This window comes from Selaginella moellendorffii, unplaced genomic scaffold (assembly GCF_000143415.4).
Source record: "Selaginella moellendorffii unplaced genomic scaffold, v1.0 SELMOscaffold_87, whole genome shotgun sequence".
Classification (NCBI taxonomy): domain Eukaryota; kingdom Viridiplantae; phylum Streptophyta; class Lycopodiopsida; order Selaginellales; family Selaginellaceae; genus Selaginella; species Selaginella moellendorffii.
Window position 1 is genome coordinate 780,287 of NW_003314348.1, and position 22,717 is coordinate 803,003.

The 22,717-nt window shown below is 50.1% G+C and overlaps 7 protein-coding genes and 1 non-coding gene across 10 annotated transcripts; 4 read left to right on the plus strand and 4 right to left on the minus strand.

Annotated features, from left to right (window-relative positions):
- The first annotated feature begins 121 nt into the window (after positions 1-121).
- Positions 122-2,328, plus strand: LOC9636842 (coronatine-insensitive protein homolog 1a). The gene is made up of 3 exons (XM_002988211.2): positions 122-709; positions 768-1,254; positions 1,540-2,328. Exons 1-3 carry the CDS (start codon positions 210-212, stop codon positions 2,275-2,277), a joined length of 1,725 nt encoding a protein of 574 aa, XP_002988257.2. The 5' UTR covers positions 122-209; the 3' UTR covers positions 2,278-2,328.
- A 1,839-nt stretch (positions 2,329-4,167) lies between these two features.
- LOC9636305 (beta-fructofuranosidase, soluble isoenzyme I) lies at positions 4,168-6,768 on the minus strand. The gene is made up of 8 exons (XM_002988303.2): positions 6,465-6,768; positions 6,354-6,362; positions 6,017-6,273; positions 5,333-5,947; positions 4,987-5,145; positions 4,657-4,925; positions 4,500-4,596; positions 4,168-4,447 (listed from the first exon to the last, which is right to left on the minus strand). Exons 1-8 carry the CDS (start codon positions 6,667-6,669, stop codon positions 4,262-4,264), a joined length of 1,797 nt encoding a protein of 598 aa, XP_002988349.2. The 5' UTR covers positions 6,670-6,768; the 3' UTR covers positions 4,168-4,261.
- Positions 6,769-7,003: 235 nt separating this feature from the next.
- Positions 7,004-9,418, minus strand: LOC112341611 (pentatricopeptide repeat-containing protein At4g02750-like). Its single transcript, XM_024662010.1, has 2 exons — positions 7,545-9,418; positions 7,004-7,487 (listed from the first exon to the last, which is right to left on the minus strand). The coding sequence occupies exons 1-2, from the start codon at positions 9,416-9,418 to the stop codon at positions 7,469-7,471; spliced, it is 1,893 nt and encodes a 630-aa protein (XP_024517778.1). The 3' UTR covers positions 7,004-7,468.
- A 161-nt stretch (positions 9,419-9,579) lies between these two features.
- Positions 9,580-13,213, plus strand: LOC9636843. 2 transcript variants are annotated; one of them, XM_024662046.1, is made up of 9 exons: positions 9,580-9,615; positions 9,668-10,246; positions 10,321-10,503; positions 10,562-10,783; positions 10,845-11,018; positions 11,075-11,191; positions 11,247-12,398; positions 12,473-12,538; positions 12,600-13,213. In XM_024662046.1, the coding sequence occupies exons 2-9, from the start codon at positions 9,788-9,790 to the stop codon at positions 13,164-13,166; spliced, it is 2,940 nt and encodes a 979-aa protein (XP_024517814.1). In that variant the 5' UTR covers positions 9,580-9,615; positions 9,668-9,787; the 3' UTR covers positions 13,167-13,213. The 2 variants fall into 2 exon arrangements, with proteins under 2 accessions (XP_024517814.1, XP_024517815.1); XM_024662047.1 differs by having other exon boundaries at positions 9,602-10,246.
- Positions 13,214-15,791: 2,578 nt separating this feature from the next.
- TRNAG-GCC lies at positions 15,792-15,862 on the minus strand. Its single transcript has one exon. It is a non-coding gene; the product is annotated as a tRNA-Gly (tRNA).
- Positions 15,863-16,338: 476 nt separating this feature from the next.
- On the plus strand, positions 16,339-18,487 carry LOC9636306 (polyamine oxidase 3). Its single transcript, XM_002988213.2, has one exon. It carries the CDS (start codon positions 16,811-16,813, stop codon positions 18,389-18,391), a length of 1,581 nt encoding a protein of 526 aa, XP_002988259.2. The 5' UTR covers positions 16,339-16,810; the 3' UTR covers positions 18,392-18,487.
- Positions 18,393-20,398, minus strand: LOC9636307 (chaperone protein dnaJ A7A, chloroplastic). 2 transcript variants are annotated; one of them, XM_024662014.1, is made up of 8 exons: positions 20,218-20,398; positions 20,045-20,168; positions 19,930-19,987; positions 19,812-19,854; positions 19,707-19,755; positions 19,568-19,645; positions 18,672-19,513; positions 18,393-18,597 (listed from the first exon to the last, which is right to left on the minus strand). In XM_024662014.1, the coding sequence occupies exons 1-8, from the start codon at positions 20,340-20,342 to the stop codon at positions 18,594-18,596; spliced, it is 1,323 nt and encodes a 440-aa protein (XP_024517782.1). In that variant the 5' UTR covers positions 20,343-20,398; the 3' UTR covers positions 18,393-18,593. The 2 variants fall into 2 exon arrangements, with proteins under 2 accessions (XP_024517782.1, XP_002988350.2); XM_002988304.2 differs by having other exon boundaries at positions 18,393-18,569; positions 20,218-20,397.
- Positions 20,399-20,467: 69 nt separating this feature from the next.
- LOC9636844 (11S globulin seed storage protein 2) lies at positions 20,468-22,659 on the plus strand. The gene is made up of 5 exons (XM_024662012.1): positions 20,468-20,913; positions 21,137-21,330; positions 21,388-21,897; positions 21,953-22,167; positions 22,226-22,659. The coding sequence occupies exons 1-5, from the start codon at positions 20,598-20,600 to the stop codon at positions 22,566-22,568; spliced, it is 1,578 nt and encodes a 525-aa protein (XP_024517780.1). The 5' UTR covers positions 20,468-20,597; the 3' UTR covers positions 22,569-22,659.
- The last annotated feature ends 58 nt before the right edge of the window (positions 22,660-22,717 follow it).

Sequence of the window (22,717 nt, forward strand, 5' to 3'; positions counted from 1 at the left end):
GTCTCGCCTATCAATTTAGCATTAGTTCATCTTCCATAGCCACACGGCTGGCCCTTCCCTGGCCACACATTTTACCATTGCGGAGAACACGAGAGAGAGAGAGAGAGAGAGAGAGAGAGAGAGAGAGAGAGGGGAGTAAAAAACAGAGAGAGAGAGGATCTTACGTACCACGACATCTTCTCCTTCCTTCCCGGTTAGAAGTGTTAGCGATGGAGGAGCGAAGCAGTAACAAGAAGAAGAAGAAGAGCGCAGTGCTGTGGCTGTGCGATGAGCTGCTGGAGAGAATCCTCGCGCTTATCGCCGATCCCTGCGACCGCGCGGCGGTCTCCGAGGTGAATCGGCAGTGGTACCGGGTGGAGGCGAGGACGCGATCGAGATTGGTGGTCAAGTGCTCGTACGCAGTGCATCCATGGCGGCTGGCCCAGCGATTTACCGGCCTCGCCAGCGTGACCATCAAGGGGCGGCCACGGATCTACGACTGGGGCTTGCTCGGGGACGACTGGGGCGGCACCGCCGACGCCTGGATCCGCGTCCTCGTCGCCTGCTGCCCCTCTCTCGCCGCCATCCACCTCCGCCGCTTCGACGTCCCCGACTCCGCCATCGCCGCCATTGCCACCGCCGCGTTTGCGAGCTCGCTGCAGGTGCTCAAGCTCGACCGCTGCTCGGGCTTCTCCACCCGGGGCCTCCTCGAGATCGCGCGCCACTGCAAGTGAGTCAAGCAAGCGATCATCTCTCTCTCAACGTTGTGTTCTATCTATATGATCCAGGAACCTCAGAGTTTTGAGCTTGGACGAGAGCATCGTGGATGGTGGCGGCGAGCAGTGGCTGCGAGCTCTGGCCGACACCGCCACCAAGCTCGAGGTGCTCAGCTTTAGCCTGACGGGGATCGAGGTCCGGGGCCTGGACGATGTGGCGGCGATTGTGAGCAGGAACAAGCGACTCGCCTCTCTTCGGCTTGACGAAGTTCGCACCACCAATGACGCCATTTCCAGGGCGCGGGGGATCCTTTGCGATGCTGCATCGCTCCAGGAGATGCTGCTGCTCTATCGCTCCCTGGATGAGAGCAGCATCATCGAGAAGCTGGAGCTGCCCAAGACGGTCACTTCCCTCGCCGGGGATATCAGCATTCCTCTCGATTCCGGGCTCGCCTTCCGGCTGCTCAAGCTCGACTTGATGCTCACCACCCTCGATAGCTCGCAGCTCTCGCTTCTCCACCAGACTTTCCAAGCGTGTCCCAACCTGGAAGAACTCAAGGTAATGAGACTTTCCGTAGCTTGGATCTTACTCTCTTCTTTCGCTCACTATCTCTCAGAGTTTGAACAAACCAGCCATTTGCTTTCTAAGTTCTTCCAATGTTTTCCAAAGTTCTCATCCAGTCACTAGCTAGCGCAAGTTGTTATCTCTCGACAGACACATTCCTTAGCTTGGACACCATCAACAGATCATGAAGTTCTTTTCGAAAGTTCACCCTCCCCCGATCCTTCTATAGATCCATCGAAAGTTCTCAATCGACTGAAGAGTACATTGCTCCTTTCCCAGGTGAGGAACAGCATCGGGGACGAGGGAGTCGAGGCCATCGCTAAGCACTGTCGGAAGCTCAAGCGCATCCGAATCGAGAACCTCGAGGACAACCATCACTCAGTCTCGCAGCACGGCCTCATCGCGCTCGCCTCCAGCTGCGCACACCTCCGCACAGTAGCCATCTACGCCTCAGACGTGAGCAACGCAGCATTTGCCGCTTTTGGCATTTGCTGCCGGGACCTCTACGACTTCCGGATCGCGGTGCTCGACTCCCCGACCCCGCTCACCGATACCCCGCTCGACGCCGGCGTCAAATCCCTCCTCCAGGGCTGCCGGGGCCTCCGCAAGCTCGCGCTCTACCTCAAGCGCGGCGGCCTCTCGGATCACGGCCTGGCAGAGATGGGGGTGCTCGCGGCCAATCTCAAGTGGCTGCTCCTGGGCTGCGCGGGCTACTCGGACGCCGGATTCGTGGGCCTCGCGGCCGGGTGCGCGAGGCTGACCAAGCTGGAGCTCCGGCACTGCCCGTTTAGCGAGGCCGGCATGGCGGCCGGGGTGGCGCGGATGGAGCGGCTGAGGTACGTGTGGAGCCAGGGGTACCGCGAAGTGGACGCCAGAGATTTACTGGCGCTGGGGCCGGCGTGGAACATCGAGTACATGCCGTCCCGCGATGCCGCTGTGACACAGTTCGTAGCATATCGGTCGCTGCTTGGGCCCCGGAGGGATTGCCCGCCTCGCGTCATGCAACTGGTTGGCTAAGCGGAATTTTTAATTTTTTTAATAAATTTTTTTATTGCGGTGAGGTGGAGATCTACGATTGTCCGCATGTGTCTCGAAAGTTTGAAAAGAAGACACACCTATGGATAAAAAATTGAAACAAAGACCGTAAATTATCCATAGAATTTGTTGTATTCATTCATTCGATTTTGTTTACATGGTCTCGCAGTGCCCGCCAAGGATTTGAATAAGCTGCCGGAATGATATTTGCAGCTTTATGTAAATGTACTTAATATTTTTGCTCTTTCTGAGTGCACGTCCAAATTTAGTAATTCGTATTTAGTTTAGGTCTAAGTTTTGCTCAGCTGACAAGAAACTGCCGCTTACAGACTGCCACGGCTGCATATGTAGAAAGACAACACGTATTGTTCTTATCTCTTCTCTCTTTTCTTCTTTTTGTTGCTTGTTTGTAGGGTGGATGACAATTCAATGGCATGCATTCATGTATGCATAACTCATGGATGAGGACAGGTCAAGGCTTTTACATTACTTCTAAATAAGCCTTATAATACTCTTTGTAGCAGATGGATCTTATTAATACAATTACAATATAGGAGTATTTTTAGTGATGTTATTTATCCTTGTTTATCCAAAGGTTCGAAAGACAGTTTATATTCTTAATATTGTCAATCAAGTTGTTCGTAACAAATGGCACTAAAAATGAAGATGATGAAACGTTTGTAGTATCCTAAACAGGTTCCTAAACCTTATAAAATGGTGTTCAAGTCTATTTTAAGTTAGCTAGCTAGTTAATTGCTAGTTGTTGTACTTCATGCTTGTTGTCCCTCTCCCTAAGGACCTAATCCATGGTTTGAATTTTTGGGAAGCTAAGCAACACCACTTGATCTTACTTATGTGGCATTGTTACTTATATGGCCTGATCTTGGTTGGATTGAATGTCATATCATGAACAGTCATGATCAAAACCTTTAATTTTATAGTGGAAATTCAAGTGGAGATTCTGGAGCTCCCCCTTAGATCTATGGCACAATCAATTATAGCTTGCATTGTCACCCTTCTATAGTTCCACATTTGTACGTATGTAGCTCATATTCTGGCATGCAGTAGTGGTACCTTAAGAAGCTTCATCTGTTGATTCTTGGCAAGGGGCAAAAGTATCATACAATAGTATAACATAGGGGTAAAGAGATTAAAATTTTATTTGCTAGTAATTTTTATAACTATTGTATCATACAATTGTGAGAGCTAAAAAACAATTTAGTAAATAAACAAAATTTTGCAACTAATTTAGTTATGATCATCACAAAATTAATTCAGAAAGTTTTAAAATGTTTTATCACTATATCATACTTTTGTCTTCTTGCTATCTAGATTGTGTTTGGTCCATTCTCACAATTCCTTTGATGATTCCTCTATGGTTGAATGTACGTGATGGTCATCTTTCAAGCAAACATCTCAGATTCCAGGAAGAGGAATGGAACCCTCCAAACTTACAGTTCATGCTCTATAAAGTTTAGTTGTGTCCAAAAAGAGCTGTGACCATTGTGTACAATGCAATAGTAGTGTTTGTTTTGTCTTCCAATAATTGCATTGCTATGGCAATCTGACTGGAAGCTATGATGTTGAAATCAGCAGCCACTGCATAGGCCCCACACATTTGCACTACTTTCACGCAGTCTTTGACACCTTTTGTCCATGTCCATCGTCTCAAAGATAAATTGCCAAATTTCCTTGCATTCCATAAGCTTGCAAGTTGTTGGAACCAGCAGCAAAAGCAAGTATAGGTATAAGCCGGAAAGCTGATTTAAGGATAATTGTTCTCCTTTGATATCAGTTCCAGTGCTTCAATATAATCTGTGTGGATTCCGGTTTGATGACTTAGGATCACAAACATGTTTATGAAGCAGCTTAAACTGAAACCAAGCTTTCGAACACAAGCTTTTGCATTCATTTTTTCTTTGTTTTATTGAAACAATCAGTTTTTAGTCTATTTAGTTATCCTCCTCTAGACTGTGGTGTAGCGAATCTTATCCATCTTCCACACAGCCAAGTGTGTTGCCTTGACTGGAAGACTTCCATTGTTGAACACGAACATATGAGCGTTGTTGTCACTCCCGAGAAGAGGATAGGATCGAGCAGTGATGCATGTCCGGCCGCCTTGAGCAAACGTTTCGACGATGGAATGATCCACCTGAGCCAAAAGTTTTTAGCATATTGTCTCGAGGAACTCTTCACCGACTTACCAAGATTCTCATTGTCAAAGCCTGACGATTCTTGTAGCTCGAGAGGCTTACTAGTCCACCGTAGACGCCTTTTGTAGCATCGGATGCCAGGGAAGAGCTGCAAGCACAAACAAGTTTTAAGAAGATTCGATGATTTTACAAGAGAACGAGAACCAACCTTGTGAGATCGTTGCAAACCATAGTTTTCCAGGAACCTTTGAACTTGAGGAACTTAAAGAACACGGAAGTTCTCTCGCGTAGATCCTCCGACGCAAGGACGTGGACTCCGAACGGGCCGATTATCTGCTCGGCCTCTGGAAAGCTGCCATTGCAGTATATGAGGGTGTTGTTTGGAATTCCCTCGACTCTGGACGATTCAAAGTTAAATTCATCGTTCTCATCGTTGGCGTGAGCCTTTGGGATTTGAAAAGTCACCTCGATATCGAGCTGCAAGGACAAAGAAAGCCATTCAGCTTGGAAAGAGAAAGAGAGAACAAGTGTGTGGTACCTGCGATCCTTGAGAGCCATTTACTTTGAAAACTTCTCCCTGCTTCAAGAGCAAATCTGTATGACGAATTGGATGCTTTCTTAGAGAATTGATCTCTGGCACGGGCCACTGCCGAAGGGAATGCTGGTTTTCGTCGAGCCATACAACTCTGGGAATTGCCTGTTCACAAGGACGACGAATTCTCAGCTAAAGCTTTGAAACGAAGCTAGCACACAAGCACAAAGGAGAACGCAGCGAGAACAACAAATGCGTGAATGAAAAACACTAAGCATGCAGTGAAGCCAAGGAAACGATCGAAACAAATGAAGACCAAATGCTTAAGTAACCTTAAGTAACGCATACGTACCTGGACAGAAGCCCATCCCTTGCGAATGTCCGACGTGGGCTTGTCGGCCTCGTTGATCCATCCCAGCAAAACTCTCCTCTTCTTGTGAGGATCATAGAACGACTTGGACGCGTAGTAAATCCCATAGTCATAGCGCAGCGCCGTTCCAATATCGAGCGCCTCGAAGCTGGGCAAGAACTTCTCCGACGCCGGGTCGTAATCGCCCACCACATACGTGTCAAATCGCGTCTCATCCAGGCTGACCTTGATCACGAACTTCTGGATCGCATTCTCCTCGCCAAGATAGTTCTCCGAGCCCTGCTGGCCATGGACCGCAACCGGGAAGAAATCCGGGCACTCCCACATCCCCGTCCCATTCACCGCGTGGAGCGATTCATCCAGGAGCTCCCATTTCGCGAAATCCTTGCTGCGGTACTGCAGGATGATCCCTGTGTCGTTGGCGCGATACTTGGATCCCACTGCAGTGCGCCATAGCCCATCTTGCCCAATCCACGCCGTCGTCGGGTCCCGGAAATCGCTGGTATTGATCCCCGGCGGCGGCACCGCGAAAGGATTCTCCGCGTCGACTTTGATCCATTCGCGCAGTAGCGGATCGGAGGAGTTCTTGGGCACAGCCTGGTCGAAATCAAAGAAGAAATGTCGAGCTCAAGAACCCTAGAAACGGAGGACATGGGAGGAGAAGACCTTGTTTTGGACTTGCGTGGAGGAATTCGTCCATCCAGTGTAGAGAAGAATGGGCTCGCCATTGACGATCGTCGCGGATCCCGACCACACGCCCTTGATGTCATACCATCGATCTGGCACGAGAGCTAGCTCCTTCACGTACTTCCAGTGGATTAGATCCGTGGAGACGGCGTGGCCCCAAGTGATGTTCCCCCACACGGCAGCGTAGGGGTTCCATTGATAGAAGAGATGATACACGCCTTTGTAAAACAGGGGACCTGGAAGAGCGGGGCAAAGAAACGCGTCAATCCATCGATTCCCGCTGCTGTCTCGATCGAAACTTGGGACAGAGGCTCACCATTTGGATCTGATCCAGGCCACCGATGCGCAGACGAGGATTCGGGCGAGATTCGGATTAGATTTCAGGATAAAAACGAAGATAAAAACAGAGCTCTTATTTTTTAAATACCGTTCATCCAGTTCTTCACTGGCTGGAAGTGGAATCCCGTGCGCTGCCATTCCCAATCGAGATCGTTCCTCTGTGAATCCGGGGATTGATCGATCGCCGCGAGCGTCTGCACGTCGTATCGATCGGGGAGGGACAGAATCGAAGGGAGAAGGGCGAAGAACAGCAAGGAAAAGGAGAACAAGGAGGAGGAGGGAAGAGGAGCCATGGGCGCGAGGGAAAGAACAAGTGAAGATTGCGGTCCTTAAAACACCTCCATTGCTGAAATTAGAGGCCCTCTTTTTCCTCGCGCGCATCGAAGTCAGCACTTCCGGCGAAAAAAAGCTCTGGTCCCCGTTCGATGCCCAGAATATCCGCTTCCGAGATTTGGCGCCAGGGAAGAAACGCGGACGTGGCGACACGTGTCAAGGGCGATGATCCGTGTTATGACCAGTGTGTGTTCGTGGTACTTTGAAAGCGGAAAAAAATTTCCCAACTACTTTTTTTTCCAGGAACGTTGTCTGGATGTCTGGAGCCGACTGCAAAAAACAATGCGCAAGAAATTCGAGGGAGTGAAACGTTTTAATTTTGTTTGGCGCTGAGCTGCGCAAAATGCCGAGATTTTGCTGCCACGACAATGAATGAGTTTGTATGTTTTGAACGAAGGAATCAAAGGCACGAGCTCAACAGTCAACAGGTCACGATCTCAGCGATGGAAAATGGATGAAACTGCAAAGGTTTACTTTGTCAATACTTACTCGAGTCGTTCGTCTTGACTCGATCAATCAAAGACCTCTTTCTCTTCTCCTGCCCCCGTGACAAGCAAAAATATGGAAGTGTACCTCACTTCTTTGTGAAGAAACGTTTGTTTTCATCCCTCCAGGGTGTTTTCGAGGTGGAGCCTGCTCGTGCTCCATGTTTTTCCAAATCCAGAAATCGTGGTTTGCATCATCTTCCAGATTTCTAGCTCTTCGCAATGCTGAGTCGCATCCATAGAGATTGCGTGAAGAAAAAACCATTATACCAAGTCAGAGCGTCGCGGAATAACTGCAGAAACGAACAAGCAATCCGTCAGTCAGAACGTTTCGAAGCTCTGAAACATACCTTTTCGCTGTCGACAACAAGACGTATGGAGCTGCGTCGTTTGGATCCAGCGTGCTCGCATTCCCCGCGGCGCTCTCCACAAGCTTCTCGGCATCACGCTGGACGTTGGAAACCCCCAGCAGCGCGTTCCAGCTCGTAGAGTCGGGCAGAAACGGCATGGTGTCAATGAGATCAACCGCGTCCTTGAGCTGCCCCGATCGCCCAAGCATGTCCACCATGCACCTGTAGTGCTCCGAGCTCGGCCGCAAGCCATGGTCGCTAACCATGCTGCTAAAGCACTCCAAGCCTTTGGCAACCAAGCCCGCGTGGGCACACGCCGTGAGGATGCACAGCATCGTTCCCTCGTAAGGCCGAGTCCCTTCCAAGGCCATCACCTTGAGCAGCTCAAACGCGTCGACGCAGTGGCCATTCTGAGCGTAGGCGGAGATCATCGTGTCCCAGGCGATCGCGTCACGGTATGGGACTTGATCAAACATCTCCTGGGCTTCGAAGACCCGGCCGTTTTGCACGAAGGACGCCATCATCGCCGTCCACGAGATGAGGCACCAGTGAGAAAGCTTGAAGAACACGTCCCGCGCGTCTTGGATATACCCGTTTCGAGCATAGGCCGTGAAGAGCGTCGTCCATGACACCTGTGTTCTCTGCGGCATTGCATCGAACAAGCTCCGGCACTGCTCCAAATCTTCTCTAGAGTTGTGCGCAGCCAGCATGGTGTTCCAGGAGATCACGTTTCTGCACGGCATCCTCTCGAACACGAGCTTTGCTAGATCCAAGTCTCTGTTTTGGACGAGCCCCTGAACCATTCCCGTCCAGACTATGACATGCTTCCCGGGCATCTGGTGGAACAAGCTCTTGGCCGTCTCCAAATCGCCAGCCACCATTGCTGCATGGATCAGTGACGGCCAAGACGAGTCATCCGTGCTTGGAATCCTGGAAAACACCTCCGTCGCCTCCTTCAAGCAGCCGAGCTGAGCGAAGCCTGCAATGATCGAGTTCCAGCACAGGACACTTCTCTCTGGCACCCAGTCGAAGAGCTTCTTCGCGTCGAGCATCTGACCGAATTGGGCATACGCTGTGATCATCACGTTCCACGCCACGCGATTGTGCTTCGCCATCCTCTTCACAAATTTCTTTGCCTTCGTGAAATCCCCGCTCGCTGCGTAAGCGTGTAGCATTGTCGTCCACGAGACTGGATCTCTTTCGCCCATGATCTCGAAGAAATGCTGCGCGTCTCGCAAATTCCCTTCCCGGGAATACCCGAAGATCATCACGTTCCAGGAGACCAAGCTCTTCTGCCGCATTCGATTGAAGAGATTCCTTGCCGCTAGCATCCGCCCGCTGCGCGCGTAGGCCGAGAGCATCGAATTCACCGACACGACGCTCCACTTCGCCATATGCTGGAGCACAGCGCTCGCCTCCTCAAGAAACCCTCCCTGGGCATAAGCCGCGATCAAAATATTCCAAGAGATCACATCCCTCCTGTCGATCGCGTCGAAGACCTGCTTCGCCGATGCGGCGCTGCCGCACTTCCCATACATCCCCACAATGTGATCCGAGAGATACTTCGATCGCGAGTACCTGCTGTCGAGAACCTGTGCTTGGATCGCTCTCCCCAGCTCCAGATCCCCGGAAAGCCCCGAGGATCGGAGAACCGATGCGTAATCCCGCGGCTGGAGCGACTCCTCGATCTCCTTGGCCCTGGCCGCCGCCTGGATTCGCCGATCTTCCAGCACGGTGGCCGCTAGCGCCCCCCATGGATTGGGACTAGGAAATGTGAGAACTAGCCAATGGAGATAGCGATCGGGCAGCGGCGTCAAGACGTTCTTGTCGATTTGCCGCTGTAGCTTGCGAAGAACTAGGTCACGAAGTTTCATCAAGAGAAGGAGGGGTATATAATAGATACTCTAAGTATATTCTTGCTCATAATAGTAACTAATATTAATTAATCAGTATTAAGGAAAAGCGCGGATTGGATAGATTCCACGTGTTGTTCTTTCCTTCTTTAACCAACCGTTCGTTTGCCCGGGAGCCCTAAAGCGCGGCGATGGCGCTGGGCGGCCTGGGCAGCGAGGTAGCGTCGCATTCGCTGTGTAGATCGATATTCTCAGGGATTTTGCTGATAGATATTCTCCTCGCGATCCAGCTGAAAATGATCGACAAGGAGGTTCTGGGGGGGATTATTGTGTGGCTGTTCTTGTTCCTTCGATTCGAGGTGAAATAGCGGGTTTGATAGCTTCATCGCGATGGCGGGGAATGATCTTGGTGGTAGACGAGCGCACCCAGCACGATCAGTGAGCCGGCTGCGCAGCACGCTTCTTCTAAGGAGAAGCGTTCACAGGAACCAGAAATTCGTGGCTATACACGAGGAGATGTCCGAGTGCTCGAGCGCTGAGGAGGAATCGGATGAATCGGTTGGATCCGGGGGGGAGGATATGCCTACTCCAGATTCTGTGGAGCCGAGAGGATTTAAATCCACACCACAGTTCCAGGCCAGAGAATCGGACTCGACTTTATCATCAAAGACGTCGGCCGACACTTGCGGTGACGAGCCGAGCACGAGTAGGCACAAAAAACCTTCGAGTTTTCACGGGATAGATATGGCCAAGGGCTCTGATGACGATGACGACGAAGAATCGGACGAGGAGGAGGCAGTGATCGATGCGGTGCTTGCGTTCCAAAGGTGGCGACAGCACAACCTTAAAGTATGGACGCTCTACGCTTTTCTATGTGAGCGAGATTTCTTTTAAGTCTGAAACTGGATGGCTTATGTGAACAGCGATCGTTCAGTCACGAGCTCAAGAAGGTTTTGGAGGAGGCTCGCCGTGACGAGGCTTCTCTCACGTCCATGCAACGTGAGCTCATGAAGAAAGACGTTAACCTTGTGAGGGCACAGGCGGAGACTGCACAACTTCGAGCACATATCTCGGCCATAGAGGACGCAGTGCAGTCTAGTAGCTACGTAAGTTTGTCTTCCTTTTGTGTCTTTTTATTTCATGACCAAGTCTTACTTCTCTCAGAATGAAGAAGCGAAAAAAGAGGTTCAGAAAGCTCAAGAGAGAGCACTTGCAGCAGAGGAGGAGGTGCACCGACGGGATAGAGAGATTAATCGTTTGAGGCAGCGGCTCAAGTGTATAGAAAGCGAGAAGACACGGGTAGATGAGAACTTGAAAGCCAATCTGGCAATGCTACAGCAAGACAAAGTTGGGGTGCTTAAAGAGAATCGCATCATACTTGACCAGGTAAATGCTTTTTACGTAGATTTTGCTCGTCTTGTAATCTTTTTGTTCTGGTGTTTTTCAGCTTGCACGCAAAGATCAAGAGCTAACGCACAAGCTGGATGACATTAAAAAGCTTCAAGCAACAATCGCATCTATGGCAGATTATTATAACCAGTATAAGACGGAGCATGAAGCAGCATATGCATCCCTACAAGATAAGCTTGCACAGGAAGGAGATGCAAAAGCTACAATGAAGGTCAGTTTTTGTCTTTAACGATTTTCAATCGGTTGTTAAGAAACTTTGCATGCCAGAGAGAAGCGGAGGATTTGACAAGGAAATGCGAGTTGCTTGAGAAAGAAAAAGAATGCCTAAATGTTCAGGTCGAGAAAATGCTTGAGAAGATGAATTCGGCAACTTTGCACGACAGTGTAAGCGATGTTTCCAAATGCTCGCAAGTCTGTGACATAAGATTCTGTGTGTCAGGCACAGTGCTCTTCAGAGTCTCAATCAAGGACGTCTGAAGCCATTGCAGCTGGTATTCTTGAACACCTACGAATACTGACGAACCACATGATAAAACTGGAGGCTTCTTTTGGCAGACACACTAGAGGGCCGGGGTTGTACAGTTCTTTGCACAAGATCGACGTTAACTTGGAGCTAGCGTTGAAGTCTTTTAGACGTAGCAGTGGTAAGGCCGGGGGTATTGGAGGGAAGCTTCAGCAGCTTCCGGAAATACAGGAGCGGCCACAGCCACGGGACGAGGATTCATCGGCAAGATCTCATTGCGTGCTGAATCAGACAGTTCAAACAGATGGCGAGCTGTCCAAGTTTCTGGAATGGCTTGATAAGCCGGAGGAGAAGTATCTGTGCGTCAGAGATGCGAAGACACAGACATCAGGTGCAGGATCATCACAGTTGCAGCTGTGTTCTCGGAGCGGAGTAGAAGAAGAGGCTAGATGGCTTGCATGGAAGTGGAGGTGGCTAAGTACGGCTTTAAAAGCAAAGCTCCTCTCCAAGCAGCTGAGATATTCAAGACCGGCGACCACCGGTAAGGTCCAGGCGCACGGTGGCAAGTCGTGCTTGAAGGATAGGCAGGGCAGCATCCTGGGAACGATGGAAAGGGAGCTCAGAGTAGTGATGGGAGAGAGCATCGTTCGGATGTTCCTTCAACTCTGGAGAACGTATCGGAGGAGTCCAAAGGCCGAAAGAAAGGCTCTGTCCAAGGACTTGCCTTTGGACAAGGTGGTGGCGGTGTTTCCCTGGTGGATACGGAGGGTGGGAGAGAAGAGACGCTTGGAACGCTCGTTCTGCCAATGGTACTACTTGGCTTCCTGTTCAGTGAAGAGGCAAAGCTACCACATGGAGGAGTTTTACTTTCATCCGCACTCCTGCTATTCACGTCCCTCGGCGGCGGATGAGTATCTTTCAGTGAGGCGGAAGGTACCGAAATTCAAGTACCAGGACAACAGCTCGGACGGAAATGCTCCTCAACAAGGACTGGTCGTTCGGAAAAAGGAGCTTGACGTGGAGAGAGGCGGCCTTGATCTGGCTAAACCCGACAAGCGACAACTCATGTTAACATCTACACACTACACAGGATCAACTTTTACTGCTCGAGCTTTACGAACTCTACAGGTATGTGGACAACAACACTGTGCTATTGCCGGCCATTTTCGCTTAAAAAATGAAAGCTCATTCTTTGCTTGCAGGTGTCCCTCCAACAAGAGTTCCAAGACCTCCAGCAGCTACTGGCCAAGGAAATGGAAGCAAGCCAGGTAACATAGAGCACTCTATATGTTTTCACTTTAGTTTGACCGTGGCAAAAACACGTCACAGGTGTCGACTGGGCACCTCGACAACGAGAAGTCCACCCAGAGGAGGCGTATGACGTTCCTGTGGGAAGTTTGCAACAATCTGGCCAACGCTCTCATGGACGCGCACAAGCAACTCGTGTCGCTGGACCGGGAGTTCAGCCTGCGCGTGTGCAATTACCTGGAGGTCTCGGCCAACTCAAACTGCGAGCCAAAGCAGGCGCCACAGAACAGCCCGCGCGGGATGAGAGGCGGCGGTGGTGGCGGCCCAGCAAAGAGCCCGACGTCGAGAGGCTTGCGACCGACCGATCCAGTGCTGAGGTTCACGGACGATTATCCGGGAGCGCGAGCAGCCGAGAGGAAGGGCCGTCACTACGCTTCCCATGGCTGCGTGAGCGTGAGCACGACGAGGAAGCCGGGCGGATCGTCGTCGTCGAGGAAGAAGGCATGCATTGCTTCGCAGTGTGCGGCTATCTTGCAGTCCGAGGCGAGGAGGTATGGGCAGGATACGTTTGACAAAGGAACCATGGTGCAGGAGGAGTTTGTTCTGTCACCGCGTTTCACTGCGAGGAGACCACCTTGGACAAGATGATGTTGTAATTTAACTACTTTGATTTAAAAATCTTAATTTAAATCTAATACTATAAAACCACCACTTTGTTTTCTAAAGGGATTATGAATGGGAAAATGGATGGGAGGCGACACATTATTGTTATTACTAGTTGCTAGCAATTTAAGTGTTGATTTCTAACAGCAACAACATTTCACTTCTTATGATATAGATAATAGGTCTTAGGGGTTTGATCTCATGGATAGTGGTGCTATGTTCATCTTATAAGTTCTGATTGTCTAGGGAAAAACATTTAAATTTCTTTGCAGATAACATACTCCTTTACAGCGTGTAGACACCCATTTGAAGCACATTTGTGAAGTTTGGCACAGGAAATATGGCATAAGTGACACCATGCAATTGGAAGCGCATCAACAATGCATACAGATGTTAAGGAATTCTATGATGCTACTAAGGAAAGACTACATCATCAATACATCAAGTGGCCCTCACTAGCAGTGGAGTTAAAAATATCCACATGTTGTTGGTACTATCATTGCTTTAGCTACAAATGCTCAAGATCACTTCAATATACTGGTTTTATTTATGATTTTGCATCCACAGAGAAGCTTATTTGGGGTTACGAAGTTGGATGGGCAAGAAGTTTGCATAACTCAAACGTTTTTAACAACCTGCTAACTGAGACATCAAATCTGGCTTGCTTGGCCCAAGCTGGTTCGTGGTAGGGGTGCCTATTTCTTGCCGTTAGTTATTTTTAAAACATAGCAACAAGGACATGTTCTATAGTTTGGAGTTTTGGCTTTAAATTCAGATGTATTACTGATAAAAGAAAGGGCTTATATTTGTACAATTTTTGTTCAATAAAGAGGTGTTATTTAGTTTTTAATCTTTGGACAACTAGAAATCAACTGGCACAAAATTAAATGAGCATGCAATAAATGTTATAGCACATCACTTGGTTTAAGGGCCTTGACAGGAGAATAGTTGCATCTTATTACCAACAGATATTGCACTCTTGAATTGAGCACTTTGGCATGATAGCTCACATATCACAATTGAGATGATGCAATTTCGCAAATTAGGGTGGAAACACTATCCATGACATTAGGCCATATCACTTGTGTATAATATATAGGTATCATTCGAAAGTGGAGTCTCTTTCATGGTCCAATTGAGGAAACGTCTAACTCATTCAATTGACTTTTTTGTTTTACATATCCCAGGCTGGTTTAATTTCCAGCTGTCATGTCAACTCTTCCTCTAATCATGGATAGATAAATAGATAGATAACTAGATGTTTTGAGTCACCCCTGGTTAGACATGAGACTATACTAACTTTTCATTAATTTTATCCTCACACTTACTATATCTCTCTAAATGTTAAGTTCATTGTGTCAATTAAGGTGTTCTTCCATGGCTTTGAGAGCATCTGAAAATGTCACAAGATTGCAAGGTGGGTGAAAGTTGAGTGTGGGGAAGTAAAGGTGTTGTTCTAGATATGTCAAACACTGGTAGATCACATGTCAGAGATCTTTTTCAAGCCGGCAAAGTAGGCAGTCTCAATGCTCTCATGGAGTTAATGGTGACTTGAGCCAACTTGTCACAATATGTTCTGTAGCATAGGAAAATTCTACATGCGTTGGGACTGATGAAATGGTATAGTGGGAGTCCAGGTTGATGTGTAGCAAGTATTCTTGGAAAAGTGGTTTTGCATCAGCTTTTGCAAGCAATCCTTTGAGAGCAAACTCAACCCATGCAAGAGGGACTGGTTGAATGAGGAGCACTTCCAAGTGAATTCCCATGCTGTTTAGTCCACCATCCAGTTTGGAGTTTGTTGGTGATGGAGTTGGCAATCACAATAACCACACATCGATCCGTAGTCTCATGTCTGGTTGTGAGAATAAATTGCATTGTTTCTTTCCAGGCTTAGATCTCCACTAGGACTAGTCCTATCTCCATGCAAAAGATTCCATAAGGTGTCTTTTCCCATGTCCAAAAGTCATGATATCTCTAGCTGTGCTCAACATATTGCTAAAATGCATGGTCCCCATACTTCACATCCATATGTTGTGACCCACATATTGAAGTGTTGTTTCCTCGCAACCCAGCTATAGAGAGAGGCATTGTGTAGCAAGTGGAGAAGGACCACCTCCCCTTGTCATTACACAGCCAATGAAAAGCTATCTCCACCAGAAGTTGTTACAAGACATTCTTTTGACAATCTTAATTAGGCTTTGCAATTTAGATGAGCCTTCTGCTAATCTTGTGTATGAACTTGGTGTATATTAATACCATGCTTACAAAGTGAAATGATATAGTTTGCATCAGAAATGCCAGTAATAACAACATTAGAAACCAATCTATGTTTGAGTTTTAGAATATTAGTTGGGATTCAGTGATGAAACCTCCAAGGTTCCTCGAAGATCCTTTAGACAGTGTAGTACTCGTTTCTTTAGGATACAGGTTTAATGCCGGGTCTTTCATAGCAGCTAAGATATTTGCTTATCTTTTGTTTTCTTATTCTCGCAATGCTGGCCAAAGAGAAGATCCCCACCTCATGCTCCTCGTAAAAAGAAGTTCAAAGATTCTCTTCCCAGGCCAAAAGCTTGGTCAAAAAGTTAAAAAGAGGACAAAACAAACTAAAAGTGCACTGCCCGGGAATCGAACCCGGGTCTGTACCGTGGCAGGGTACTATTCTACCACTAGACCAGCAGTGCCCCACACACGTGGAGTGAGTCCGAGTTTGAACACTAGTGTTAAGAAGCCAAGAAAATAAATGAAAAAATCAGAATCCAAACTCAGCAAGTAAAAGAATACAGGAAAAAAGAAAAGATGTTTGCGTAAGCGTAAGCGCGGGATTTGTTTTCTTGTTGTTGCTTGCCAGCTTTTGCCGAGATTCCTTCCTTGTAACAATGCATGATCGATTTTAAAGGAATACAGGATGGAAGTATACGTAGACACGTTGGGTCGCAAAACATATATATTATATAATTAAATCTTTTTGTGCCCAACTGAGAAGCGTCTCTAGGGCTTCTTGTGGAGCACGTGTGGGAGGGTGTGTAAAACGTTTTCTGGAATTTTGGAAAAGGGAAAGAAATTCCGTAATTCCCAGCTCTTTAATTTTTTAGTTTAAAAATATGGCCGCAAAAGGTAACGCGGGGATGGCTTATAAAAAGCCCTGGAGAGAATGAGACCTCTGACCAAAGGAAAGGGTTGTAAATTTCTCCTCGTCTCTCTCTCTCTAGTTCACTTACAAGCTGTTTGTTTGGACGTACGAACAAACAAAAAGAAAGGATCGCCACAGTGGGTGGTGGTGGATCGATCGAGTTGAAGGGGCAATTCCAGTCCAGAGGAGCCAATTGATCGCGACAGACGATCCAAAAATCCCGCGTTTACTCGCTTCGAAAGGAGAGCGACGAAGATCATCGCGTTAAGGGCGCCCAAGAGAAAAGGAGAAGGAAAAGAAATAAAAAGAGGAGAGGAGAGTGAAGAGCCCAAGAACAGGGGAGAATCACACGCGCGCGCGCGCTTTCTCTCTCTGTGATCTGGTCTTGAGCCTATTTCCGGGCCCTGCGAGAGGAATCTTCACAGATTTCTTGTCCTCCACTCCCCTGGCGGCGCCGATTTCTTCCTCCTCGCGATCCTCCTCATCTCCGCCAATTCGAATGGAAGAAAACTCCCCCAAATACTCCACTCCAGGCCCGGTTTCGTTCCCAGCTCCATCGGTGGTGATCATCGGCGCAGGCATTGCCGGCATTGCCGCGGCGCGGGCGCTCCAAGACCGCGGCATCGAGGTAACGCTCCTGGAATCCAGCGCCCGGATTGGCGGGCGGATCCACACCGACAAAAGCTCTCTTACCACCGCCGGCGGTACCGCGGTGCCCGTCGACATGGGCGCGTCGTGGATCCACGGCGCCACCCCGGGCCACAATCCCATCGCCACCGCGGCGCTGGACGTCCTTCAGCTCGCCACGCACCAGACCGCCGGGGAGGGATCGCTGCTCTACGACCACGACGTGCAGCGCGGCTTCGCGCTCTACACCCGCGACGGCGTACGGATACCACGCGACACGGTACGGCAGTTTGAGTCATGGCTTAGGGCAGCCGTGGAGGCCGAGCGGCGCGACGCGCGGTACGAATCCGACGCTAGCCTCGAGGACACGATCAACAGAATGGTGGCCGAGCACAAGCTCCAGGGCAGCGTCGACGAGGAGATTCTGGGCTTCTACGTGTGCAGGATAGAGGGCTGGTTTGCCGCCGATTCGTCACGAATCTCCCCGAAGAGCTGGATCGAGGAAGAGTTTCACGAGGGCGGGCATTTGCTGGTTTCCAAGGGCTACTCGCAGCTGGTCGAGTCCTTGGCCCGCGGCATCGACATCCGGCTAGAACACCGAGCTGTCCGGGTCACGCAGCAAATGCCCTGTCTGGGCATTTGCAGCAAACCCCACGTCCAGGTATCATGCAAGAATGGGTTTGAGATTCGTGCCGACGCGGCGATCGTAGCGGTGCCACTGGGGATCCTCCAAAGCAATGTAATCGATTTCCAACCCGAGCTCCCCGAGTGGAAGCGCGAGGCCATCTCAAGCCTCGAGGTCGGCCACCAGAACAAGATCGCGCTGCTTTTCGAGTCGCTGTTTTGGGACGAGGACGCCGAGTTCCTGGGCTGCGCCACCGCCGCGCCGCGCGGCTGCAGCTACTTCCTCAGCCTCTACCCGACGCTACGCCGCGCGGTTCTCGTCTACATGCCCGTTGGCGAGCTCTCCAGGCGCATCGAGCGGATGGGCGATGAGGAAGCGACCGCTTTTGCCATGGAGAAGGTGCGAGCGATGCTCCCCGGGGCCCCGGACCCGGTGTCGTCGCTCATCTCGAGGTGGTCGCTGGACGAGAACTTCCTGTGCTGCTACAGCAACGATCCGTCCCCAAACGGGTCGGATCTCTTCGAGAGGATGGCGATGCCGGCGTCGGAGCTGCTCTACTTTGCTGGCGAGGCGAGCAGCCCCGACTTCTCGGGGACGGTGCACGGCGCGTACGAGAGCGGCGTCGCGGCGGCCGAGCAAATAGTGGAGTCCCTGTCGAGGAGGCGGAGGAGCCAGCGGCCGGAGGAACAGCAGCCGCCACCATCACTGCCGCTGGCATCATTGAAAAGCGGCGGCTTGAGTCGGCCAGTTGTCTCTAGCTGCAACTTTGCTGCCCATCTCCTGTCCCTGGACGCTGCAAACGCTACATTGACACAGGTGATGCATTGACTTTGGAAAGAAAACGTTAAGAAGATAATTGAAAAGCAAGCACCTCTCTTGACAACTCCAAATCAGAAATGAATACCTGTCGAGCTTTTTCTACTTTCTCAAGGGGTCCCCTCCTCCTCTCTATCCTTTTGCTTTTAACGAAGAATCTTAGATAAAAACTGTTGTGCTAGTTCATACCCTGCAGATCATGATCACGCGTGTGTCAGCTGCAAAGGGCAACGAATCTACGTAAACACACTAAAGAGAGGTGTGGAATGGAAATGGAAAGATCGCGAGTTACCTGGTTCCCGCAAAATTTCCTTTTGTTACCGCTGCAAGCTCTTCGATCAGTCTCCTCTCGTCGCTGCTGAGACGTTTCGGGATCTCCACTTGGACGCGAACTAGCTGATCGCCCCTCAAGGTTGGCTTGCCGAGGATCGGGACGCCCTTCTTGGACATGACGAGGGTGGTGCCCGGTTGAGTCCCCGGAGGTATTCTCAGATCAACGGGGCCGTCCACGGTGGGAACTTTGATGGTCGTACCGAGGATGGCGTCGATGTACGAGACCTTTGCCGAGATAACAATGTTGTTCCCTTCACGCTTCAGCTCCGCGTCCGATCGGACTTTGATAAACACGTACAGATCGCCTGGAGGACCGTTGTTCTTGCCTGCGTTTCCTTCCGACCGCACACGGAGCCTGCTGCCCGAGTCCACTCCTGCTGGAACTTTGAGATTTATCCGCTTCGATTTCCTGACTCTGCCGTCGCCGGAGCACGTACTGCAAGGTGTGGACGTTTGGCCAGTTCCCCCGCAGGAAGGACAGGTCGAGACTTGTCTAAACATCCCCAGGGGTGTTTGAGCCGTGGAGACCACCTGTCCTTGGCCACCACACTGGCTACAGTTCACAGGTGTTGTCCCCGGCTTGGCCCCGCTGCCATTACACGTAGCACATGACTCGAGGCGAACTGTTTCGATTTCCTTGTCGGTGCCAAAGACCGCCTCTTTGAACTCCAATTGCAAATCGTATCTCTCGTCGTCACCCTGCATTGGCCGGTTCCGAGCTTGCCGACCTCCCATACCCCCCATGCCACCACCCATACCACCAAAAAACGCTTCAAAGAGATCAAATGGATTCGAAAAGCCCTGAGCAAAGCAAGCAAGGAGTAAGGAAAATAACACCAAAGTTCAAAGACTTACTGCTCCAGCTCCAGCTCCTTTCAAACCAGCTTCACCATATTTATCGTAGATGGATCGTTTATCATCATCAGACAGAACCTATCCCACCAAAAAGCATCTTAGACAAAGCCCATCACCAAAGCAAAAAATGTGAGCTTACCTCGTACGCATTACTGATCTCTTTAAACTTTTTGTCTGCATCTGGTTCTCTGGTACACAAATCCAAGTGTTTAGAACCCCCACAGGAGCAATGTAGAACACTCACTTGTTTACATCCGGATGGAACTGCCGTGCGAGCTTCCTGTAAGCTGCTCCAAACAAATGCCTAAATCAAGCGTACTGTTCTTAACTCCTTAAGAGAAAATTGGATAGCCCCGACTTACCGGTTTTGATCTCCGCCTTGCTAGCAGTCTTTGGCACGCCAAGAATGTCGTAGTACTCCTGCGAAATCCCAGAAGCAATCAAAAGATGAAAGGAGATCGAAGTAGAAAATATTACATTTTCTGCTCGAGCTATGAGCCGCTTGCGACGACACTGCCGTGATTGCAGTGGCTTGCGCACACTGAAAGGCATCGTGGAAAGGATTCCATTGCAGGAGAAGCTCAATCCACAGGCATCCTTCCTGAGGGATTATCGCGAATAAGAAACAAGCAAACAGAGAGCTCTCTTACTTATAAGAAGGAAACGAGCATGACGCCGCTCCAATCGAGCCGGCGAATCCTTGCTGCGCGGAGATGGCGCTGCTGCTCCTCTGCTGCGCCGGGAATCGCCCAGCCGTGGCTGCCGCGGCCGCCATTGCGAGCTTGCCCTCGTTCCTCTCCTTCCGCAAACCCTAGAAAATTCCAGAATAGAATGTTCCAGGCAGTGGAGATTTTTATTTTTCTCGTTTGACCCTTAGGGTTTTAGCTAGGGTTTATCTGATTAGCGCCCGCCACGTCGCGCAATGCATGGGCGATCTCGAGCATGCATTCGTCCCGGCTCCAAATAAATTCCCCTCCTCGATCGATTCTTTCTCATCCTGCCTCCCAGTGCTCTCCTTCTCGATCAAGCAATGGCGATTGGAATGAAGATTCTCCTCTTGCTCCTGGTGATCAATGCCGCGGCGTTTGCGCGCCGCGAGGATGAGCAGCAGCGGCACGAGCATCGTCGGCAGCGCGAGCGCCACCAGCGGATGTTCGAGGATTTGAAGCCCCAGGAGCCCCGCGTGGAGCTGGAATCCGATGGGGGCAAGCTCGAGGTGTGGGGCGGGCGTGGATCGGGCGTGTTTGAGGACGCCAATGTCGCTGCGTGTAGGACGACTCTCAAGCGCCGCGGCCTCTGGCTCCCTTCCTACATCGATGCTCCCTCAATGCAGCTCGTTACTCGAGGTAAACGTCGAGACTATCTTCTTGATGGTTCGATCTTCCTTTCATAAATTTTTCTTTCCTTGCCGTCCTTAATCCCTGGAGTTCCAATCGTGGTGACAGTAAATTTTTTGTTTTTTCTTTTGATCTCTCTCTTCTTGATCAGCTCCTTGTTCTTCAATGCGTTGTTCTTCCTTGTTCTTATAGACGGCAATTTTTCCTTAACCAAATGTGTTCTTCAATGCAGGAGGTGGAAGAGTTGGAGTTATCAGCTCTCGTGGCGATCGTCGTAGTCAAGAAACCACCTTCAAAGTTGAGAAGGGTGATGTCGTTGCAGTCCCGCAGGGAGTGGTCGTCTGGTGGTACAACGATCAAGACCGAGATCTAGAGATCGTTGGACTTGCCGACGTTACCGAGAGCACTCGTCCCGCGAGCCTTCGGGTAAATTTCATCCATATTTCCTTTCCATTCATGATCTTTGCTTGCGTTTCTTTGCAGGCTTTTCACTTGGCTGGAGGAAAGCAAGAAGGTCAGCAGCGCAAGGAGGAAGAGCGAAGGAGGGGTCGCGAGGAGGAAGAGGACCAGCGAAGGAGAGGCCGCGAGGAGGAAGAGGAGCAGCGCCGCCAGCGTCGCGAGGACCAGCGCCGCGAGGATCAGCGTCGGGAGGATCAACGTGGTGAACGGAGCGAGCAGTCTGGATATGGAGCTGTCATCCACGGATTCAGCACCGAGGTTCTCTCTCGCGCTTGGCAGATGGACAAGAGCACTGTCAAGGAGTTGCTTCAAAGCCAGAGCGAGATGGGAATCATCCGACTCGACAAGGACATCACTTTCCCAGACCAGGAAGAGCGAGACAACACCTTCTACCAGAACTTCATCTATCGTTTTGGCAAAACGAATCCCGACATTCGTGTCCGAGATGGTGGTGAGCTCCGCGAGCTGAACAGCTACAAGCTTCCGGTTCTCAAGCAGCTCGGACTTGGAATGGAATGCGTGCAGCTCGAACAGGTACCAAAAGATTCTCATTTGTCTTCGCGATCTTCATGTATCTTTTGTGTTTCAGGACGCTATGGTTTCTCCGAACTGGTTCCGTGCTCATCAGATCCTCTACGTTATGGAAGGACGTGGAAAGATCGAGGCTGTGTCTAACGATGGGGAGAGGGCTCTCGATACCGATCTTGAGAAGGGATCCCTCGTTGTCATCCCGGCTTTCTTCCCGTCGACGAAGATTGCTGGAAGCGAAGGATTTCACTACGTCTCTTTCCTCACCACGGACAAGTGAGCATTTCTTTCGCTTTGTTTCTCCAGCTTCTAATGCTTCCATGAATGATCTCAGGCCGATGATCTCCTACATGTCTGGAAGGAACTCCGTCTACCAGGGCATTCCTCTGCGTGTTCTCTCTCGCATCTTAAACGTGGACGAGGAGCGCGCTAAGCAGGTCCAGCGCGCTCACGAGAGGGAATCCGTCATCTTTCCCTCCGAGTCTTCGGCTGCGCGCCGCCGCGACGGGCAGCGAGATCCTCGCCGTCGAGAAGACGAGAAGCGGCGCCACGAGGAAGAGGACGAGTCTCGCCGCCGCCAGCGTGAGGAGAAACGTCGCGAGGAAGAAGAGGAGGATCGTCGCCGCAAGAGAGAGAGCGAGGATGAGTCCAAGCGTCGTGGTGCGTGGGCTCTGTAGATAAAATGGTGGCCGCTTGTGTGTAGATAAGCCTCTGTGCAGTTGTTGCGAAGAATAAATATATAAACAGAGCGTGTTTGTGTGATTTTCACTTGGTTGTCAGTTTGGTCTGGTTGTCTAAAAATTGCTGTTGCCAAGCTGAGATTCAT